Below are 2,500 nucleotides of genomic sequence, written 5' to 3'. Positions count from 1 at the left end.
AAAATTTGTTTGTATCATCTAAAATATGAATTTTAGAATCGTTTATTTTTACCTTCATCCAGAACTGAGGGAGTTTAATATGCGAGGAGGAATGCTATGGCAACGACAACGCCACAAAACTAGGTTATTATTGGGTAAAAGAAGAAATTGACAATCGTGCTGCATGTGCGTGCGTGATTATTTTTTCTCTTTCAACCAATTTAAAGAACTTGGGCAGGGAAAGCGAAGGCCACGAGAACGTTATCTAAAAATATTATTCTCCGTTATTGTAATAATTTCCCATCTGTTCGAAGTTGGTTGGCATGGAAATTGTGTATCAACATGCCAGGAATAAAATTGGTACGAAAATCTGGTATGGATATTTGCCAGAGAAACTGAGGAAATTGAAAAATTCGCATCAGGTGCTTGCATCTTCCACATAACCTCAAATATGGTCATCCCACGTCTTTGTCAAGGCGAAAACGACTAAGAAATTTTGCAAAATTTAAAAGACAAAGAGATACGTAGAGTAGCAGTTTTGCACCTATAAGAAGGGTTGAAATGCTAATGACGTATTTAGAATTGGGTTTACGGGAAAAGGCAAACTGCGTTAGGCAGAAATTCGCGTTTTGCCAAAAATCAAAGAAGCTTGTTGAATGTTGCTCATTTATTACCTGCAAGCCACGGACATCAAGTAAGTTCTCAAAAGAAAAAGACAAGTGAGAATTTGCAAGTTTGGCGGTATTGTTGGCGTGAGAGGCATAAGCCGCGCAAGCTACAAGTTTCCATACTTTCGTGACAATTGCAAGCAGTACGTGGATGACTTTTTTACTGTCGTTTGTTTATAAGCTCCCCTATAGATTTTTGGCGGACGGAAGTTTAAGATTCCAAGATTGAAAATCCACGTATGTATCACATATTGTGTAAGTAAATTCTACAGTTTGAGAACAAATTATCATGAGTGATTTTCTCGTATTTCATGTCTTACCAGTCCAATGAAAGCCGTCCATGGACACAAAACAAGACGGCATAAGATCACTGAAAGAAAGAAAGGAAAACAAAAAATGATATGAAAGGAAAGGAAAAAACTGTGTGTAAAAAGAAATTGAAATGTGGAATGAAAAAATACATTACATTTCTTATATAGAGGATATTACACGGTGGCGACAAGTTATGAATTTTATGTTTTAGTCGCAAGAACAATATCTGAAGAACGAGTGCAGCGAACGAGTGAGATATTGTTTTTGCCATGAGAACGTAAATTTCATATCTTCGAGCTAAAGTTAACGTACAATGTTCTTTTTATGATATGGACAATAAATGTTCAAAGTAGAGATTGAAAAGCAACCTTTTATGCTGGGTATCAATACAAACAAAAACGTGCGGGAAAAAAGGCGAGAATCGTGACGTCATCGCTCAATATGACCATTTGACCATGTTACGTACGAAAAATACGCCACTCGGTTACCGGGTGTGTCGTACTGATTTTACGAGCGCTTTACTTCCCGGTAAAACACTGTCTCCCGTTCATATAATATAATATTCTAGAATCAAACAAATAAATTTCCCGACCTGAAACAAAATCGAGTGACTTTGATAAGTTAATATTTTTACATGCAAAAGTGTTCTTTCTGTTTTCAGCTTTCGATTCAGCTGATCAAATGAGTAATTTCTCGTTCAAAATTTTAGGTCTTGAATGAATCAGCACACCAATTTTCGCAGTTACGAGATCTTAATTATCCTTCTTCTCAATAAATTTCGAATAAATTATTGTGTAAAATAAATGATACAAGCTAATCGTACTCATGAAAACAAAAAAAGAACAAACAAAAATATATAAAACAATAAAACAATGAAATATATTTCTTTTGGCCTCAACATCTATTTATTACATAATATTTCAAAAGGCGTTATTTGATTGAGAAAGATCACAAAATAACAAGCTTTCTTGTCAAAGGTTGCAGACCGGCAATCGAAATTAAAGCTGGAATCGTTTACATGTTTGTATTTGTCTTAACCTGGTTACTTCTCTGCTTTTAAATAGATTTATTTAATATTAATTATTGTATTTTGTATTGTATTCAAAATACTAAAATTATCACCTCAAGTAGTTAGTTTCAAGTTTCAAGTTTATTTAAATTCAAGCTAACAGCTAGTTACAGTTATAGTTAAAATTATTAATGTAATTACAGTCGGTTATAATGATAAAACTCTCACACCGCACGTAGCAAAACTGAAGAGGCTAATCGAGGGGGCGGAGAGTAAAATAAACACATCATGTAGATATTAATTGAATAAAATAGTAATAAAGAATAAAATAAACACATAAATACAGGGAGAAAATCGAAGGCTACAATGCACAATATTCCATGCAATGAAATTAGGTAGTTTGTAAAAGCAATAAAACAAGAAATGGTAGAACTACACACAGAACATGACGTGCGGTGCACCAGCACAGAAGGTGTGTCCGATATCTATGAGACTAACAGTGAAAGTACGTTCAGTTTCGCACCATTCACTT

The 2,500-nt window shown here is 34.3% G+C and overlaps 1 protein-coding gene across 1 annotated transcript in view; it reads right to left on the bottom strand.

Moving 5' to 3' along the window:
- The window catches only part of LOC137999759 (uncharacterized), a 22,880-nt gene that overhangs the window by 6,034 nt on the left and 14,346 nt on the right, over window positions 1-2,500 (bottom strand). The window contains exon 9 of the mRNA XM_068845660.1: window positions 968-1,017. Within this exon, the coding sequence (XP_068701761.1) occupies window positions 968-1,017 (50 nt within the window). The remainder of the gene's footprint in view (window positions 1-967; window positions 1,018-2,500) is intronic.

The sequence above is a fragment of the Montipora foliosa genome, chromosome 4 (assembly GCF_036669935.1).
Source record: "Montipora foliosa isolate CH-2021 chromosome 4, ASM3666993v2, whole genome shotgun sequence".
Classification (NCBI taxonomy): Eukaryota; Metazoa; Cnidaria; class Anthozoa; order Scleractinia; family Acroporidae; genus Montipora; species Montipora foliosa.
The sequence above is the reverse complement of the archived record's forward strand: the minus strand, read 5'-3'. Positions and strand labels throughout refer to the sequence as shown.